Source organism: Hippocampus guttulatus, chromosome 19, assembly GCF_054856545.1.
Source record: "Hippocampus guttulatus isolate MCC_2025c chromosome 19, RoL_Hgut_1.0, whole genome shotgun sequence".
Taxonomy (NCBI): domain Eukaryota; kingdom Metazoa; phylum Chordata; class Actinopteri; order Syngnathiformes; family Syngnathidae; genus Hippocampus; species Hippocampus guttulatus.
This window is the reverse complement of record NC_141279.1, coordinates 7142882-7160818: the sequence shown is the minus strand read 5'-3', so window position 1 is coordinate 7160818 and position 17937 is coordinate 7142882. Positions and strand designations below refer to the sequence as shown.

At 46.5% G+C, this 17937-nt stretch overlaps 2 protein-coding genes across 4 annotated transcripts in view; both read right to left on the bottom strand.

Moving 5' to 3' along the window:
* Positions 1-103: 103 nt before the first annotated feature.
* Positions 104-8666, bottom strand: mki67 (marker of proliferation Ki-67). 2 transcript variants are annotated; one of them, XM_086099209.1, is made up of 14 exons: positions 8522-8666; positions 8119-8217; positions 7623-7704; positions 7361-7476; positions 6612-7231; positions 6295-6521; positions 5387-6215; positions 5078-5208; positions 4813-4990; positions 4590-4733; positions 3617-4512; positions 3418-3460; positions 2090-3295; positions 104-1977 (listed from the first exon to the last, which is right to left on the bottom strand). In XM_086099209.1, exons 2-14 carry the CDS (start codon positions 8205-8207, stop codon positions 425-427), a joined length of 6114 nt encoding a protein of 2037 aa, XP_085955335.1. In that variant the 5' UTR covers positions 8208-8217; positions 8522-8666; the 3' UTR covers positions 104-424. The 2 variants fall into 2 exon arrangements, with proteins under 2 accessions (XP_085955335.1, XP_085955334.1); XM_086099208.1 differs by having other exon boundaries at positions 4813-5208.
* A 1341-nt stretch (positions 8667-10007) lies between these two features.
* raraa (retinoic acid receptor, alpha a) overlaps positions 10008-17937 on the bottom strand; it is a 118390-nt gene continuing 110460 nt past the window's right edge. For both annotated transcript variants that reach the window (XM_086138191.1, XM_086138190.1), the window contains 5 exons: positions 14254-14414; positions 13993-14169; positions 13333-13537; positions 13027-13185; positions 10008-12929 (listed from right to left, as the gene is read on the bottom strand). In XM_086138191.1, the coding sequence (XP_085994317.1) occupies positions 12733-12929; positions 13027-13185; positions 13333-13537; positions 13993-14169; positions 14254-14414 (899 nt within the window). In that variant the 3' untranslated portion in view covers positions 10008-12732. The remainder of the gene's footprint in view (positions 12930-13026; positions 13186-13332; positions 13538-13992; positions 14170-14253; positions 14415-17937) is intronic.

Below are 17937 nucleotides of genomic sequence, written 5' to 3'. Positions count from 1 at the left end.
TTTATCCTAGCTCTGGGGAAACTTCCTCAATCATTTGTGAAAATGTCAAAATTATTCAAATTGCCCATGCAATTTTACCATGTCAATAAGAACGAAGAAGTAATCTCAGAACACAAATACATTTATTGACGGTAACCAGTCAACACTAGCGCAGAAAAAGAAAAAACACAGAAATGCTGTCATTAATACAATTTTTTTTAAACCTAACAACACAGCTGCAAGACAAGTAATGAATGAAAATCATTGAAAACGTAAGTTTATAAAATTCCCTGCTGTCAAAAATAAAATAGAAAAAGGCAGAACACACAGTGCTTAATTTTTCATCTGCATAGAGGCGAAAATACATTTAAGAACACCAATTAAACAACTTGTAGAAAAACCTAAAATAAAAACATGTTCTGATCAATGGATATATGCAGAGGTGTTAACATTTCTTAGCTGATCGCCCTCTTCTGATTTTGGGCTGAGTCTCCGCATCTTCAGCTTTGCTGTTGTCGACTTTTGTGGTGAACTCTGCTTCCTTTGCAACCTTTGCCCCTCGCCGGGCTCTCTTGGCGGGCTGAGGCTCCGCTGCCTTTTCTGAGAGGTCCTCCTCCACATTCTCTGACTCACTCTGGCTTTGAGTCTCCATTTGATCACCAATGTTTGACCGCTTGCCTCGAACCACTCTCGGGGTTCTTTTGGGGATTTTGCCGACTTGGACATGCAGGCTCCACTTCACTGTTCTGGAGCGGTTTTGTGGTTCTTGAGTTGTGGCATTTGAATGGCTGCTGGCATTTGACTGTTTTTTGTTCGATTCAGACAGATCCGATTTGGAGAGTGGCCGTTTTCCCCTTTTGACTGGTTCTGCTGAAGTTGGAGCTGACTCCGGAACTGCCACTGAACCTTTTTGGGCCTCCTCACGGGAGGAGGTTGGCTCTCGTCCCGCTCTCTTGGCTGCATCGACTTGTTTTATGTCATCTTTCAAACCTCTTCCCCTCTGCTGCTTCTGTTTTAGTTCCGATTTTTCCTCTGGCACCTGTGCGGTGGGAACATCTTCAACTTGTTTCGCTCTCCCTCTTCGTTGGGGTTTTACCGTTGCCGACTCAATTGCACCATCTTGGGTCTCTGTGGAATCAGGCGTAACTGCTGCTTGCTTTTGTTTTCGTATCACTCCTCGTCTTGTTTTTGCAAGGCCAGAAGTGGGTTCACTTATCTGCTCTGGTTCAGAGACCGGTGGTCCTTCTGCTTCAACTGGGACAAGATTTTCGACGTCACCCTTTTTGTTACTGGATGTTTTTCTCGGCTGCTGGAGTGCCGCCATGGAAGCCTTGTCACTATTCTCTTGCCCTTTTTTGCGTTTGGCATTCTGGCCTCTCGTTCCTCTGGCGAGAGGCATGGTCTGATAATTCGTTTCTTCAGAGGTGACTTTTTCAAGTTCCTGCGGCTCAGCTGTCTCAGAGATGACTTTTCTGCGACTGCCCCTTTTATCGGTGGGTGCCGGTGGCTGGATTTGTTCCACGGCAACTGCCTTTTCTGGCTCAGGTGCGCGTTTGGTTTTCCTGCCCTTACTAGGCTTCATGACCAAGTCCGCTGCAGGAGTCTGGAAATCTTCTTGGCTGGCGTTAGTTTCTGAAGTTTCAGTCAACACATTCACCTCCGCATCTTTCTCCGGCACCATTTCAGCGAGAGCATCAGAAGATTGTACCTTTGTGTTCCGACTTCTGGTAGTTAGTCTGCCTGCGGGTGGCGCGGTTGCTTCAGTTCTCTTCCTTCTTACAGCCCTGACTGGAGCAGAGATAAGAGCTTCCTGTAAAGCGGCACCCTGCTCATCTTCCACCGGGTTGCCTCTTCTCCCTCGAAGAGGCTTCTTTTGAACGACAGGGACGTCCTCTGTGATCTCCTCTTCCTGTAAACTCTCTGTTGATTCCGTGGATTTCTTTTCACGGTGTTCAGATGGCATCTGCTCTTGGTGGTCATCACAAACTTCCTCGATATCTGGAAGTGGAGAATGCAAATGAGGAACTTCAGCCTTTTGCAAGACATAACTTCACACTCAGAAAAAAAAAGAAACATTTTGAATCCAGCAAATGGGAAGGACATTCCATACCTTGTGCGATGTCTTGTTGGCAAATGTCATCGCTGCGGGAAGAATGTTGTGCTTTTTTGGACCGAGAAGATGGCTGTTTGGGGGTTCTTCCTTTTTGGGGCTTTACAACCTCTTCTTTCAAAGATGCAACACTGTCGGCCACGACAGGCTCACTCTCGGGCTCCGGCAAAGTTGCAGCGGCAGGTTGTGGCACCGTTTCAGTTTGTTTCAGAGCCCTTTTGGCATATCTTCCTCCTCTTGGCCTCACACCCTTTTCTTCCAAAGGTGCAACACTGTCAGTCACTGCAGGCTCACTCTCAGGCTCCGGCAAAGTTTCCATTGCAGGCGGTGGGACTGGTGGAGTTTGTTCCAAGGCCTTTTTGGCAAATCTTCCTCCTCTTCTTGCCTTCACAGCTACTTCCTCCAAAGATGCAACACCCTCAGTCACTGCAGGCTCACTCTCGGGCTCCGGCAAAGTTGCAGCGGCAGGTTGTGGAACGGTTTCGGTTTGTTTCAGAGCCTTTTTGGCATATCTTCCTCTTCTTGGTTTCACAGCCTCTTCTTCTAAAGATGTAACACTGTCAGTCACTGCAGGCTCACTCTCAGGCTCCGGCAAAGTTTCCATTGCAGGCGGTGGGACTGGTGGGGTTTGTTCCAAGGCCTTTTTGGCAAATCTTCCTCCTCTTCTTGCCTTCACAGCTACTTCCTCCAAAGATGCAACACCCTCAGTCACTGCAGGCTCACTCTCGGGCTCCGGCAAAGTTGCAGCGGCAGGTTGTGGAACGGTTTCGGTTTGTTTCAGAGCCTTTTTGGCATATCTTCCTCTTCTTGGCTTCACAGCCTCTTCTTCTAAAGATGTAACACTGTCAGTCACTGCAGGTTCACTCTCAGGCTCCGGTAAAGTTTCAGCGGGAAGCTCTCTGACTGTCTCAACCTTTTTCGCATATCTTTCTCTTTTAGGCTTCGGGGCAGCTTCTTCTCCAGGCTCTACTTTCTTCCCCCGTCTTCCTCTGACAGGAGCAGAGACAACAGGATATTGAGATGATTCCTCTGTCACCAGATCGGCTGCTTTGACCCTTCGGCCTCGGACTGATTTCTTGGAATAGGACGTGTCCATTTCCGTCACTCCCAGTATATCTTCTATCGCAGCCTGAGAAACCGCTTGCGTAGATCCTGACGATTCACAAGCAACACTCGGAACGTCTACGAAAACCTCAGTTGCCCCTGCTAAAAGTAAAAAAAAAAAATTACATTAGCATGCCGGTAATATGTGCCAGGTAAGGTGTGGGGGGTGTTAGTGAGGTAATACAGCCCAAAGCAGTATTCAAAGCAAAACAAATATAACGTACCTTTTGCGACATCCAAGTCAGTACTGGCAGGTTGATCTTTAAACTGAGAGAGAGAGAGAGAGAGAGAGAGAGAGAGAGAGAGATTAGCATGCAGCGAGATATCAAACTACAAAGCAAGCAGATGGCAGAATTAGAAGCAATGCCACATAAATAAACCTAAACAGCAAGCTGCGCTTGTTTCTTCTTACGTAATCGTTACCTCAGATGGTTCCTCCATGAGCCCCTGAAGCCCCTCAAAGTCCTCGACAGGAGCTATACCCCTCAATCTGGGTGACCTCATGAGCTGCTTGATGCCGAAGTTCTCCTCCACCGGTTCACCCCGCTCTTTGGGAGTCGCCATGAGCCTCTCAATTCCGAGGAAGTCCTCAACGGGAGCGTGTCTTTGCCGAGGTGTTTTCATGACTCTCTTGATAGCCGAGAGGCTGTCCGCCAGGGAGCTGGCAACTTTCAGAGTCGACGAGTTTGTCGGTTCCGGTAGGTCTCGAGTTTCTTGAGCCGCTGGTGGTCGGGCTCGGGTCTCCAGATGGTCTCCAACACTATTGAAAGAAACATCAGCAACTTCTGCATCCCCGGGAGTTTGGAAGAGTTTCTCTGCTACGTCGATGGGTTCACTCTGTTCTGGCGTGGTAAAAATTCTTTTGACTCCAGTGAGGCATTCTGTTTGCTCAGACTTCTGCTTGGGAGTTTTCAGGAGTTTCCCTCTCAGATCCTCAACCGGTTCAGGCTTCTGTCTGGGAGTCTTCAGAATCCTCTCCACTCCAGTGAGACATTCCTCTGGCTCGAGGTTCTGTTTGGGTGTTTTCAGGAGTCTTCCTTTCATATCCTCCAAAGGTTCAGTCTTCTGTTTTGGGGTCTTTAGGAGTCTCTTCACACCGGTGAGACACTCCTGCGGCTTGTGCTCAGGAGTTGTTGCAGCACTCGCCATCATTTCTGCGCACTGCTGTTCAACAGACTCGCTCGTCTTCTCCAGAGCAGAGTTGTCGGCGACGAAGCTGGATTCCCGACTGCCGTTGAGAAGGCGTTTCACTGCCTCTTTGTTATATCGGCCCGCTTTCACCGTGGATGCGAGAGAGAGCGGAGACACGGCCATTTCACCTGGAGATGGGTCAGTTCATTATTTTTCCACCTGCATATTGCACGGAATACACCGTCATTCAAATGGGACGCTTTACCTGGCTCCTCGGGAGTGTTCAACACAGAAGGATCAACGACAGATGGTTCATTCACTACCAATGGAGTCTTGGCGGAGCTGCCGCGGCGATGTTCCGATCCCCTCTTCCCCTCTTTCGAAGGCGTTTTAAACATTTCAGAGATGCCTAAAACAATAAAATATAACATAAAGTATAAGAGCCCAAAAAACAAGACCAGCTGTGAGGATTTCAGGAATGTAATTACCAGACAAATCCTCATCCATGTTCATGTTCTTCTTTGAGATTGCCGTATTGAAGATGACTTTTGGCGGAGCACCGACCGGGTGCGTAACTTGGCGCTTGGAAGCTCGGCCCACAACAATGGTAACGGGTGACGCCGCATGGCCGGTGCTTGCGTGGCCCAGCTGCTTTCTTACAGGCGTCTGAGAAATTGAGAACGTAGCAGGCGCAGATCGTCGCGTGAAATCAAACCAAGTACAAGGCGTTCTTTGTTTTGACTGTACATTTACCTGTGCTCTGGACGCCAGCTTCTTTGATACCTTTGCGATGGGGACAGTATGTTTGACTGTTCTCAGAATGGGGAGAGCCGCGCGGACTTTAGCCTGCCCAAACCTGACGGTGTCGGCCCAAGAGCACGTGGCTGGAATGGCGAAGCCCGGGCAATGAAGGCAAAAGAAAGTTTTCATGGGTGAGAAAAATTTTACGATGCAACTGGCAGTAAATGGAATGATGCTAAGCAAGAGTTGGCGAAGTGCATTGTCATGTCTGTCACCGTTTACATTCTGCTCTTATTGTATGCTGAATAGGTTGAAAGATACCTTTCAGGGAGGCTCGTAAAATGGCGCTTCTTCGGAGCAATTTGATGGCACTCTTGGTCAAGGGAGTCTTGCGCGAAGTGCTCTTCATGCTCTTCCTCCTCAGAGGGATTTTGGGTGTCACCGTGACTGATCGCACCGGCTCAATGACAGCATCGTCTGCAATGGGTGATGGGGTTTCGACGCGAGACACAGAAAAACGTCCCTGGGCCGACGAAATCTTCATTTGGGAGCCCTGGGGTGTTTTCACTGGCAGTTGGTTGACAGTTTTTGGGGGGGTAAGTCTGGGGCTTGCCCTCTTTGTACGTACGGGCATTTCATTAGGAGTCGGGCCTTTGGTCAAAGGAGTTTCCAATTTGTTACCGGAGGAAGATGTTCTCGGTGTGCTGAATTTTGAAGTCTTCTCGGAAGACGAAGGGGAAGAACACCTTGATTTTGTCGATTTCTCTCCTGACAGCGAGGACTCGGCGGACGGCATGTTGGGTTTTGGTGACTTAAGAGCAGGAGACGCCCATTTGGGTGAGGCCGGTGTAGATTTTGGTGACTTGGGTGAAGCCGCAAGGGAAAAAGACTTTGACTTGGCCGATTTCTCTCCTGAAAATGAAGCCTTGGCGGACGGTGTGTTGGGTTTTAGTGACTTCTTCCCAGGAGAGTTCTCTCTCGGTGTGGCAGGTGTAGATTTTGGCAACTTCCTCTGGGGAGAGGGTGTCTTGGGTTTTGGAGTCTTCTTTTGCGGAGAAGAATCTTTGGGAGATGGGGACCTTTGCTTTGGAGATTTCTTAACAGAGATTTTGGGAGATTCGGGGCTCTTCTTTGCAGGACTTTGAGCCTTCTACCCAAAAATAAATTGGGCTGTCAAAGAACGGCAAATGTGCATCTTAAACGTTAAGGTTCAACAACAAGAGTCTTACCTTTGGTAGGCCAATGACCGATGCTCGCCTCAGCACTGACTGTTTGGGTTTCGCGAGACAGAGACTTCTCCTTGGATTCTCGCCTTTTCGTAGTGGCGAATCAGGCGGCAATTTTTTGTCAAACAGCTCAGGAACCAGGTAGCCTCCAAAAGAAACATGTCTCTTCTTCATCTGTGGGGCCGGTGAATTACGCACAAGCTCTGCGCTTTTGCGTTTTCTTGGCACCCCTATTAAATCATAATAAAATAAAAATGAATTAAATTAATCAGCAGTTTGATTGGGGGGGGGGGGGTCATTTTCAGGAACATAACATTTACCTTTCCCGGTGGCTCTTGGCGAATTTGTATTTTGTGGGGTAGGCATTTCTTTCACATGTTCCTTGGCTGGTGTGGCCTCCTGACTCCTGCATCTCAATGGCGACTTGAGTGCTGGAGTACACATTTTCTCAACAGCATCTCCGGCACCAGACGTCTGAGGAGTGACACGCTGCCTTTTCTGCGGCGAGCGCACTTCAGATTTGACATTTTGTGCACCTTTACCTGGTGTCACCACATCGCAAGAAAGAACCTGTGGGGAATTCTTACGCTTCTTCTCTGACAGGTTGGTTTCACCATCAGAGACTTTGGCCTCGGCCACTTCCGATGTGCTTTGATTTGTGGAAACATTGCTTTTCCTCTGCGACTGGATGTAGGTGCCCGAAGATTGACGGGGGGTCTTAACATCCAGAGATTTTCTTATCATTTGATAGAGATCACTAAACGGAGACACCGGCTTGCTTTGTTGCGCATCACCATCCCCCTTGGGGTCTTCCCCTTTAGCCTGCTCCAGTGCTTGCTGGATGTTGTGGTTGGTTCCATTTTTTAGATGAGGGTTGGGGGTTCCAGCTTTGCTTCCTTTGGCAAATTTCTTCGGCGTGGGTGCCGGAGGAGACTGAAACCTGAAATTCACAAAATGCATGACGTATAGACCATCCATTTTCCCTTGTGATAGGAAAAAATGTGTTCCCAATAAATGACAAAAAAAATTTGTTAGGAAAGCACCTATTTCACCATTTTGCATATCGCACCTGAAAGAACGATCAACAATGGTTATGACATCTCCATCCTTCAAACGCTCAGACTGTTGTAGCTGCTCTCCGTTGATAAGGGTCGGGTTCACCGAGCTCAAATTTGTTAAAATTACCTACAAGAAACAATAGAAAAATGAAAGTGCTTCAAAAACAGCCGTTTACCATACAACTTCAACACTGACATAAGCACCATTGAGAATAATTTATATACAATAACATCAAAAAACACGGGATGCATGTTTGGTGTTACTTCTTTTACCTCTTTATTTTCATTCAAGTCAATTCTGCAGTGCTCCTTCGAGACTTGGGGAAGCTGAATACGAACGTCACAGTCAGCCTTCCTGTAGCACAGCATTGGAAAAAAAAGTCAAATGTGCCACATGTGCAACATACAGCACAGATGAAATTACATTCCTCTCAACCACAGGGGAGAGAGGAGCCGCTGGGGAAGGAGGAGCGAATAAAAGTGTCCTTTCACCAGTGGATTAAAGACGTCATGCTGAAAATGTGCAAACGTCCGCTACAAGCTAAGTTTGAAAGCAACAAGAAGCTGTAGCGTCCATTGACGAAAAAGATTGGCTCACATCTCCTGTCTCATGTAAATCAGCTTCAATTCCAAGCCGTGACTCCCAGTTCCAAGTTGTGACATTGTTATTATGTAATTTAAGTTTAGTCATTTCTCCTCCTGCAAAGGAGACCGGATGATACTGTATGTGTTGCAGAGTAACATGAACAAAGTGTACATTTGAGTTTACCTTCCAAACAAGCACGATGCAGTCAGAGGTAATTCGGCCCCATCTCCTCCGGTCCGCTTAACCACGACTATCTTTCCATGTAGTGGCATTCTGGCAACGCTACATTTAGCCAAGAGTAAGGAATTGGTAAACATTGCACGTAGTCTGAGATAAATGGCAATAACAAATGGCTAACAAAATGGACATTTAGCAAGCAAATTAATACCGTTGCGTTTATTTACTTAAAGTCCTTAAATGTCGCTCTAGTATAACCTGCGATAGCTTCTGAAGTCAATTTATATCGGAAAAGGTCTAGGTAACGTTAACAAACAAAACATATATTTAAAAAAATGTAATAGAAGCGAAATTCGTCAACCTCGTCATTCAAGTATATACGGGTACATTTAATTAAACGTAGCCTTACCTGGATTATTTCAACGACACGTCAGCTTTAACAAATCCATAAACGTACACACGAGGCTGCAGTTCGAATAAATGCTTCTTCAAAAGTTAATATCATTTGAAATCTACGGTAAAACCAAATCAGCGGAACCATGCGTCGCGAAAGCTACTTTACTTCACTGCAGCGGCCGGTGTTCCTCTTTTCAGATTACTGTATCCATCCGCCCGTCCGGACAAAACATCCTCTTGACACAACTATGACAAATTAACGTTAGTTTCACAGTGAATTAGAGAATAATTGTTTTTAACAATAACTTGTAAAAGCTTCATGGATAGTGTAATTGAAATTGTATCGCTGTTTGATGAAAGGAACTATATTGTTTATGGATTTCGCGGAACGATAACTCTTCTGATAGTATAGTAATTTGAAAAAAGGTTTAAAATATCGCGCGAAGGACTCTAATTGGTCGAACTGGTAGGCGGGCCCGTCAAACGACTCCCACTTGCTTGCGGTGTGACGTGTCTGACTTTCCTGTTTTTTAAAGGATGTGACGCGTTTTAAAAACAAAATTTATATTTTGACGTCACCATTATGTTGAACTCGGAAAATTTTATTTGATGTCCACCACCGTGCCGCCCATCTATGACAATATTTTGTGCAAATGTTCAGTGCCATTTAGTGGAAGACCATTTAATGACCATCATCGTTCCTGGTGCAGATAGCTGTAAAAAGATGCATTATTTGTAGCGAATAACAAAATTTCAAATTACAAAAAAAAAAAAAAAGAGTCATCTTCTGCACCACAAGTGGTTGTGAATCAAGTCAAGTCAACTGTATTTATAGAGCACTTTCAAACAGCCATCGCTGCATACAAAATGCTGTACACGGAGCAATATAACATGCACAATAAACAGTAAGACAAATCGGTAATAAAGACGGTAGAAAGCACCAAACAGTAAAACCAAGAACAAATCTAAGTCATGCTGAGTCGAATGCCAAAGAATACAAGTGAGTTTTGAGGAGGGTTTTGAAGATGGGCAGCGAGGAGGCTTGCCGAATGTTCAGTGGGAGGTCATTCCAGAGAGAGGGACCAGCAACAGAAAAGGCTCGATCCCCTGTGAGCCTCAGTTTAGTTCTTGGTACTTCTAATAATGTCTGGTCCGCAGACCTGAGGCGCCGGGCAGGTGTGTAGGGGCGGATGAGCTCAGAGAGGTAAGGTGGTGCGAGATTATCCAGAGATTTGAAAACAAATAAGAGGATCTTGAAAATAACTCTACAATGTATGGGGAGCCAGTGAAGGGATGCCAGAGTAGGAGTTATGTGCTCCCTCTTACGAGTACCAGTCAAGAGGCGAGCAGCGGCATTCTGGACCAGCTGAAGGCGCTTAATGGAGGACTGGCTGACTCCAAGTGCTGTGTACAGTGTACAGTAGTTGCTGAGAGCAAAAATGTGCTATTAAGACCTTGCTTTCAATGATTAAACACATGAAACCACACAGACACATTGGTTTATTATTAAATGTTGGTTTTATTTTTATTTATTTTTTGGGATTTTTTTTGTTTTCTTTCTTCTTTTTTCCCCAAAGTCGCTTGATAATCTTGACAAAAAAATTGCAACATATTCCATACATCTCAAATGTAAGTAATCCAGATGAGCCGTGGAAAGAGAGTCAAGTTGTGCGCTCTTTCAGACAGTCTTGCATTGCGAGGGAAGCAGCTTGGACCATACGGATGTCACTGGGTCTCTTTCAGTTTCTCTTGTGTGTGGGTGTGTGACTGAAGGAAAATATCAGGGCTCAGTAGCAGAGTGTGTGTGTGTGCGATGAAGGGGAGTGCAGTACAGAACATATACGAAGGACAGGCCAAGCATACAAAATGATTCCTTCCTGAGACGTTGGCGTGCGTGTGTGTACAGTAAAGATGGTCTGTTGACGATGGAAGTGAAGGCGTTTTGGCATAAAGTGATCACAGGGTGCAGGGTTGCTTGAAAAAGTCATTCTTGAGATGGGTACAAATCACCACTGAAATGGAATCTTTTGCCACCCAATGCAGCAGGGGTAGGGAACCCATGGCCCGTGGGAACGTAGAAAAAAAATCCCTCTGGGGAACTGTCATAAACTTACCCGAAACATTGAACATTTGATCATATATATATATATATACACACACACACACACACACACACACACACACACACACACACACACACACACACACGTTTACTTTTTGGGAAATATAGTATGGCTCTCGGAAGAATTAATACAGTGGCACCTTGAGATATGTTTTACTATAATCCTTTCCATAATGACACACATGTACTCATCTTTCTAGAAATGAATGGAACTCTATTCCAGACTTTTTTACCCAGGACAAAGAATATGTGTATGAGGATACATATCAGTTGTCTAAAGGGTTATAACACAGCGACTATCGATTAAAACGTGTATGCCGTTTTCAATTATGTATTAGCACCAAGCTAGCAAGGATATTTCCACAGCCAAGTTATTTAATCCTTTGAAGCACAAAACTTGTAATTTTCCTAGTTGGACAGTAACCAGCTTGAAGCCTATTTTTGCTTCCTGGAAGAGCGAGTTGAGTTTGCTGCAATCGCATCATGCTCGAAAAACCCACAAGTGGGGTCACTTGTTTTTTTCAAGGTACCACTGCGTCATTAAAAGGTTCCCTACCCCTGCACTACTGACCAAATCAGCTATTAGTGAGACTCCCTTGGGTTTTTTTTTAATACAGTGTGTACAAGTCCACCATTCTTCACATTTGAAGTCTCTGAAGCTGCAAACCTGAGCCTGGCAAGCTACAAGTGATATCCATGCAAGAGCAAAAGAAAACAAACACATTTGGTTCTGCTACATGGCCCCAAAAATGCTGGAGTGCTACTGTAGTCATTGATGTTATGGACACACACACAGTTGTGTTTATGAACACCATACTGTGGACAGCCAGTGAGGGGGGGGGGGGGGGGGGCGTTAAGGGTCTGTCCAGTATTTAGTAGGACACATAACATGAAAGAACTTCCTTCAGTAAAGTGTGCTCAAAATGTATATATTTTTTTTCTTGAATCACAAACCGATGAACGAAACACATAAAAGGTATTCTTAAAAAAAAAAATCATGTGAAGCCTAAAACTCTTCATAGTTTTTAAGAAATTAATACAGCTTATATACACAAACTCAAAAGGCTACTTAAAATACACCTTAATAATGAATCTTCATTAATTGGATTTCTTGAAAGGACCTGTGACCATATCATACAACCAAGCTGATACAATCATTTGTTTCCATGTTCCTGGAGGCAATAAAATAAGAAAGAACCTGGAAGAGAAGGGATAGATGCTCGTTTCATTGCAACGTGTTTTCTGTGCATATTAGTGTGTCTGTGAGTGTGTGTGTGTGTGTGTGTGTATGAAGTCTTCTGAGGACTGGAAGGAAACGACATTATCTTTTTTTTTTTTGTTAATTCGAATAATGTACACGTGTGATCAAACTTACTCGTTTCCTCTCATGATGAGTAAAACAGTGAGGGAGTACGACAATCTAATCTCAGAAAACACGTCCTCGTTACGGCCGCCCATTCAATCACAATAGTTCCTTAACTTTTCTATATATTTATATATATCTTTGTGTACGAAATCCGTTTGTTTGTTTGTTTGTTTTCTTTTTCTTTTTGAAGCTGGGAAAAGAGAAAAGACCCAGAGTCTCTGAGGAGGAAGGAAGAGGAGGCGGAAGAGGAGGAAGAGGGTCTTTTGACAAGCCCCGAGCTTGTAGTCTGCATCATCATCAACAGCAACAACATCAACAACAACGAAAAGAAAGAAAAAAAAAGTGTCTGGTGTTTGTCAAATCTGTCCAGAAGCCTGTCACTTCTCAACCTGGCCACTCTCGCTTCCTGTGCTGCACACTGCATTCATGCGACATTCCAACAGCCTTCTGGAGAGAAGTGGAGAGCAGCGCGGCGGTGGAGTGAGGAAGAAGACGAGGAGGAGGAGGAAGAGGAGGAGGAGGAGGGGCGGAGTCATCAGCAGTGTTTACGGTGTGGTCTCTGGGCGGCGGCGCGGCGTGCCCCGGCGGGCCGTGCCTCCCCTCACGTGAGGAAAAGCGGACCAGGGGGAGGAAGGTCTCCATCCGTCAGCAGTCAAGGCCTCCTCCTTCGCCCCTCCTCTGACTGACCGGCGTGTGTGAAAACAAACAAACAGACACAACCCAAGGTGGGCCGTTACTACGGCGATTGTGTGGCTGGACTGCTTTGGGCGGAGCTTGGGGACAAACTGGGGCTACAGCTGCCCGGCGGGGTGCCGCAGGGACGGCCTCCCGCGGCGCCGCTCTCCAGACCTTCGGAGTTCTCCAGCATCTCCTGGATGAGGGGAGGCATGGAGCCCGGGATCTCCATTTTCAGCGTAATGACACGCTCAGCCCCTATTGCAAAAAAATAAAATAAAAGAACATGAGCACAAAAAGTCTTCTTGAGACTGTGACAATCTCATTCAATGGCACGAAAAGAAAAGAAAAGCACCTTTGGCGCTGATGCTTCTCAAATCGGTGATCTTCATCAGCATCTTGGGGAACATGTGCGGTTTGTGGGGCCTCCTCTTCCTCACGTAGATCTTCAGTGCCTCCAGAAGAGGCTCCTGCAAAACGTCCACCTTCTCTGCTTGTTCCAGATCCTGACGATCTGTTCCGGAGAGGCGGGGGGGGGGGGGGGGGGGGGGAGCACAAAAAATTGGTCACTTCTGCAAATGTCCAGAAATCATTCGGCTACTTCTGCCGTGAGAAGCCTTCAAAGACGTTTTTTAAAAATTTTTTGGTGAATGTCGCATACCTCCACACAGCAGACAGATGGCGCTGAGCAGCCCCGTCTCAGCGTCGTCCATCTCCAGAGGGATCAGCTGGTTGGCGAAGGCGAAGACCAGGTCGGTGAGCGGTCCGAAGCCGGCGTTGTGCATCTGGGTTCGGTTTAGCGTGAGTCCGTCTGAGAAGGTCATGGTGTCTTGCTCTGGGGTGTAGCGTGTGCAGATCCGCAGTATCTGTAGATGCAAGGGGGGGGGGGGCATGTCAGTCAAGGAAACGACATACCAATGAGACAAACATGTGAAACCAACCAACTTTTTTTTTTTTTTGCTAGGTTGGGTGCTTAGATTGTCAAACAAAAATGGCCGTCCACATGGGGAACTCTAGAAATGGCTGGCGGCCGGTTAATTGACGTGAGGATTATGAGGAGGGGTGGAAGGTGGGTGGGGGCACTTGGAAAAATCTCCATCGTAAGCCTTCAAGTTTGAGAACCCCAGAGACGTGCCAATAAAGCTTTGCGAATCAACGTGAAAACAAGCGTGGGCTTTGAATGCGGCTCGCATCTCGGCTCAAAGTAGGACAGCCTGACATTGAGGATCATGAATATTTGAAACGTGCGCTCGTCAGACAGCCGCGGGGGCTTTCATCCCGCCCGCTTAGGCCGCGTCTGCGACCGCTCGCTCGCCCTCACCAGGATGTCCAGACAGGCGGCTTTGAGCAGGGTGATCTGGTCGGCGATGGTGAGCGTCGTGAAGCCGGGGAGCTGCTTGGCGAATTCGACCGTCTTGATGATGCATTTGGTGGACAGCTCGCTGAACTTGTCCCAGAGGTCCACGTCCAAGGACACGCGGTGCTCCGAACTGTTGTTCTGTCCACACACGAAGACGAGACGGCGGTTTTAATGACACGCGGCCGCGTTTAGCGACGTCGACGACGGCGCCACCGGACTGACCGTAGTGTATTTGCCGAGCTGGCAGAGGGAGGGGAACGTTTCCTTGTGGGCCTTGCGGACCCTGTCAATCATCTGCTCCGTGTCGGGACTCAGCACGTAGCTCTCCGTGCATTCCTGCTTCTTTTCGTCCTTCTTCTTCTTGTTCCGGTCGTTTCTAACAGCTTCAGAGAGGAGAGAAAATATGAGTTTGGCTTTTGGCGTTGATGTTTGTTTTTTGTTTGAGTGGTTGTAACCTCTGTCAAGAAAAAAAATGTTGACCCGTGAGTAGACAAGACGGCGCTTGGAGAAGAACGAAAGATTCAATTAAATAAAAATGGCATCAATCGAACATTCCAGCATTAGACCTCGAGAAAAAATTATTACAGGAAGAAAGTCAAATGTGTTTTGTCGAGAATGTAGTTGGATTTAAGTGAAAGTCGCTTTGTTCGATTTTGACAATTGTCACCATAATAATAGGAGGGTCATGGAAAAACAGCGTTTGAGTTTTCATTGCAACAAAATAACTTCTTTTGGGGGAGGGGTGGGCAAAACTATTTTCACACAACAATTTTGAAAAATTGATCGGAGCATTCTAACTTGTTTTCCCTTTTAGAATAAACAGTCTCTAATTCCTATGGCCTGGAATACATATGCCAGTAGCGTACTTGGAAAAACCTAAACTAGCACATATAGCACATATATGATCCTTATGCGCTGCAAAATAGTCTTCCTATAGTGTAATACGGTGTGAAGAGCCAAGCAGAATAGCAACCCCCCCCCCCCCCCCCCGAGTGTCCTAATCTGACGCTGGGTGCTATTTCTCATCGAGATGCATGTGAGGGCGAAGACAAGCAAACTCGCGATAATTCCCAAGAGTTCCCCTCGAGGCAAACAGGCAGAACGCATCACCCCCTCCCCCCAAATGACCAAAAGCATGAGACAGCGTGTTTAGCATCGGAATCCCATTACATTACGCCCTTCCATCCACCCCCCCCCCCCCCGAGCCGTCCAGACCCGAGGTGAGGTTTTGCGTGTGCGCGGGTGGTTTGGGTGAGACGGGGTGCCGCTTGATAAATAGCGGTGGGGATGGAACTATCCATAAGGCTGACAAATCACCACAGCTTTCATTAGGGAGCGCCGGCTAATCTAATAACATAATATGACAAATCTCCTGCCTCTAATGGTTTTCAAAGGGTGCGGTTGTGGAGGCGAGAGCGGCAAAAGCCTCCCAGCGCTCTCTCTCTCTCCCCCCGCGTTGAGCAACACACTCCCTGTCAATGTGGCAGGCCGGCGTCCATGACAAGAGTTACATTCCCCTCAAAACGGATTTCTTTGCGCTTGAAATCATCATCGCTAATCTTTTTCAGGTTCATCACTTCCGCCCTCGAGGAAAAAGAAAGTCCCCCCCAACACCCCTCCTGGTGACCTTGGATCAGATTTTCTGGTTTTAATCCGAACATTGACCATTAAGGGCCACAACGCTGATGGGAGATCGGCGATGGTGACAGGAGGGCCTTGCCCGAGGGCCATGGAGGGAAACGCTGCTTGGCGTCGCGGCTCATTCATCAGCCGGCGGACAGGCCTCCCTGCCAGGGGGAACGTGAAGGCAGGTAGAACTCGGATGATGCACTGTGCGGGCGGTGCATTTGGTACTTCCCTATATGTTATTTCAGCGGGGATCTCGTTAGGATTCCCCGCTGCAACGGCAATCCTAACGAGGGGTGCCAGCAATTGTCGTCAACTACGTTTTTTTGGATGCGGAATGGGCGGAGAAAAAGTCTTGGCCAGCTCTGGTTTCATCATGAAGATGCACACACGCACACATACAAATATGCATGGAGGATGCGCGCTCACACGACTAAATTCTACTACTAGATAATAGTGTGCAAATAGTTTGGCAGATGTCAAACTGTTACACTGGTGAGTATTTATAAATCCATTATTTTGCCACCAAAAACACATTTTTATTGTTGGTATTTTACGGAAGAAAAGAAGCAAAAATGATTAGCATGAGAGTCACTGTTGTATATAAAATATATCTTTTGGCAAAAAGCTTGTTTTTTCATCCAAACTAGGGGATTTGGATGAAACCAACCCATGTTCAACTGCCAATGATGAAAAAAAAATTGAAGAAGGAAGAAACAAACTTTTTTTTTTGGGTGCGATGAAAGAGTCTAATCTTTCATTTGGTGTGTTTACATTTTGCTTACAATTTTCTGTGAGCCTTAAAAGATCAGTCAGAATAAATTGGCTGGCACTCAATTGGTTCTCTCGCTCTTTTTTTTTTAATTGGCTGGCATTGAAAGAGTTAAAAGCTGTGCAGTAGAAAGTATTTTCTTCTAATGTCGCCTTTAAACATCACCCCCCCCCCTTCCTCCTTCCAAGTCAGTTTCGGGGGACAGCTACATAAAAGTGGAGTAAAGCGCTCGCCATATTTGGGTCAAAAGCCCATTTGCGGCATTGACTGCCGATCTGCAACACTCTCAATGTCCAATTAATTCCCAAATTAAAGTGGGGCATCCCTTTGTGCGCGCGGACATTACCCGGGCTGACAAATTGGCAGCGCGATCATAAGCCGCGCCACGCAATTTAATGAAGTCATTAAAGAACTATTAGGAGCGCCTGGCGATCTGTCACGCTGAATTGCCACATGCAATAACTTGAGTAGGGGGGCGGAAATGAAAGAAATATGGCCGTTTGCTTCCTATTGTTTTTTTGTGTGTGTGAGCAATGCATCTCAGACAATGTCATATGAAATTAACAATGCTAATGGATATCTATTATACATTCCGACTTTCTTTGTGGCTTTATGTTTATTGTGTGGAAATGATTTACAGTAGCTGGTGTGGATAGAAACACGCGCTCGCTCGCGCGCGCACGCGCAGGCGGCTATCGTTCAATCATTTGTTGGAGATGCGGAATCCTGCCCCAGCCTTCATTTGATAGACAATTCCTGTTAGCGGCCGTGTGACAGTGAGAGGTGGGCCGACGGGGATAATTCGAGTGAGGGGAAAATTAAAGCGCTGGCAGCTCGTCCATCACACAGATTAAATTCAATGAAAAGATAAAAATGTCAATGTTCCTGCGGTGCAGAGCCTACATGGACGTTGATGAAACTTTTTCCTCTCTTGATCCTCCAAAGCTCCCCCTCGCCAGGTTTCCTTCGCACTTGCGCTGCATACGGCAGGCTTTCCTCGTGCTGCTTTCGCTTTGCTGCAAAGCTCCATAACATGTCAATTTTAAAGTCAATGACGAAAGACGGTAAGTGTGGCAGAGGCAGACCAGGCGCCTCGTGTGCTTGGCTGCAGAGAAAGTCAGGTGGTAAACTTCTCACGGTGATGCAAAGAAAGGCCCAAATGGCTATTGGCAGTGGTGGGAGTTAAAAGCACGTTAAGGTACATTACCTGAGCACCTGCTATGTCATTTTCAGTCGGCAGAAAGTATCAAAATGGCCGCCCCTTTGAGATGCCGAAAAACGGCTGGATTTTGCTGCTTAACTCATATTCCACAAATATTAATCAGAATGCCGATGGTGAAAGCGCATAAAACATATTATTCAGAAATATATTTTGGGACTGGCCTCCCCTTTAAGGGCAATGTTATGTTATGATGTAAAAGCATCTTAGGATCACAAAATGCGCGATGCAGCAAGGTTTTACCGAGTCAACGTCACTGTGTAAGCCTACAAGGCGGCGCCGATGGAGT

Bases quoted from the DNA above. Each gene is read 5' to 3' on its own strand.
- mki67 (XM_086099208.1), bottom strand. From the start codon at position 8,207: ATGCCACTACATGGAAAGATAGTCGTGGTTAAGCGGACCGGAGGAGAT. The intron at 5,209-5,386 runs GTATCTTTCAAC...TCGCCATTCCAG, and splicing joins TTTACGAGCCTCCCTGAAAG to CCACGTGCTCTTGGGCCGAC. The intron at 3,296-3,417 runs GTACGTTATATT...TTTTACTTTTAG, and splicing joins TGACTTGGATGTCGCAAAAG to CAGGGGCAACTGAGGTTTTC.